The sequence below is a fragment of the Neltuma alba genome, unplaced genomic scaffold (assembly GCF_004799145.2).
Source record: "Neltuma alba isolate B1F8T4 unplaced genomic scaffold, ASM479914v2 tig00005167_pilon, whole genome shotgun sequence".
Taxonomy (NCBI): domain Eukaryota; kingdom Viridiplantae; phylum Streptophyta; class Magnoliopsida; order Fabales; family Fabaceae; genus Neltuma; species Neltuma alba.
Genome location: NW_021634004.1, coordinates 59,351 through 60,973, shown reverse-complemented (window position 1 = coordinate 60,973; position 1,623 = coordinate 59,351). Strand labels below are relative to the sequence as shown.

The following is a 1,623-nucleotide window of genomic DNA, read 5'->3' as shown; positions in this document are numbered from 1 at the left end:
TTTATGATAGTATCTCAATATATCTTTTGCAGGTCTTAAAAATAAGGAGATAAAGATCATAGAAAGCTGAAAGGAAGGGAAAAAAAAAAGAAAAGAAAAGAAAAGGAAATTGGAGACACAAACAACTTGGACATCAAGGCATCAGATTATTATTTATATTTTTATTCATGAAAAAAAGGGGGGCAACAAGGAATTCCAGAAGGCTGCCAATCATCTCTGATTCTTCGGATTTGATATTGGATATAGATCCCCTCCTTCACGCAATATGACGCGGTCGCCTCCCTCAATGCTAGTTAACAGGAAAGAACCTACTAAAGGGCAACAAGAAGAAAAGAACCATACTGAAGTGGTTCCAGACGAGAAGTACACAACATTGGAGCATGATGAATCAAGCCAACAGTTATTCTTTTCGATTGAACAATCTACCAAGCCTAGCAACCTCAGTTTCTCCTGTTGGCTAACTTCATTTGGCAATTCACTAATTGAACAATTTGTCAATTCAAGAGTTTGGAGTTTTTTGAGGTTTTGCAAAATAGATATATCACCCAACTCCCAATTTGTTAGGGACAGTGTTTGGATATTTTCAAGTGAATGAATTGATTTTGGTAGTGACAAGGCCAATGTTCTCCGAAACTTAACCTTAGAACACAAAAGCAAAACTCTAAGTCCCTTCATACCTCCAAAGAATGCCTCAGGAACTCCCAAAGGATGACTTGCATTATTTACCCATACTAAAAGAACCTCAAGATTAATGCCCTCAAAAGAGTTAGAAAAGTCATCTATCATCCAGGATGAATATTTTACATTCTCCTTCAATTTACTTTTAGAATCCGTGATTACTTGAATCTTTTCATCTCCTATTTGATGGGCTATATCACGAATCACATCATGCATCTTTACAAATCCTTCTCTAGTAGTGAGCAATAAAGCAGAACGTATGAGTGTGGTTTTGATTGAAAGCACTTCACTTCTTGCTCTATAGTAGCTGCCAACATTTTCACTAAGCCTTGAACCTATAGCAATTCTGCTTAAAACCTCTACTGGTATTTCATAAGCTCTTGAGAATATAGAACATAGCAGGATGAGATCTTGCGCTCCTCTATCTAGACACTTGAAGCTTATTTTCAGAGAATTGTAAAACTTTTTCACTTCTTCATCAATGTTCCCATGCCTTAAGGATGAATCTTTTTCTATTACTGCAAAAGCATCCTCCCATTCATTTGGATCCCAATTTCTAAAGGTTCGAGCAACTGCTACAATTACAACTGGTAAGTTTCCACACTCAATCACAACTTTTGATGCTAGCAACTTCAATTTATTAGGACAATCCTTCCCATTTTCAGTGGCATGATGTAGGAAAAGATTCACTGCGTCTTCCTCATGTAAGAGCCCTAGTTTAATAGTCTCTTGGCAGCTCATTCTTCTACAAATTGTCTCATAACGTGTGGTTAGCAAGACACAACACCGGCCCTGGCTATGGATGCCACGGTGAATCCCTATGTTCTCAAGTTTGAGCTCTTCCCAGACATCATCAAGTATTATGAGTACACTTCCAGCATTAGTGATTCTGATCCATATTTGTTCTGCGTGTGTTAAATCCTTGCCATCCTCCAACTTCAACTC

General features: G+C 37.8%; 1 protein-coding gene across 1 annotated transcript; it reads right to left on the bottom strand.

The window, feature by feature from the left end:
• Positions 1-210: 210 nt before the first annotated feature.
• LOC114746981 (probable disease resistance protein At4g27220) lies at positions 211-1,419 on the bottom strand. Its single transcript, XM_028935255.1, has one exon. The coding sequence runs from the start codon at positions 1,417-1,419 to the stop codon at positions 211-213; it is 1,209 nt and encodes a 402-aa protein (XP_028791088.1).
• Between the last annotated feature and the right edge of the window lie 204 nt (positions 1,420-1,623).

Coding starts and splice junctions, on each gene's coding strand:
- LOC114746981 (XM_028935255.1), bottom strand. CDS start 1,419: ATGAGCTGCCAAGAGACTATTAAACTAGGGCTCTTACATGAGGAAGAC.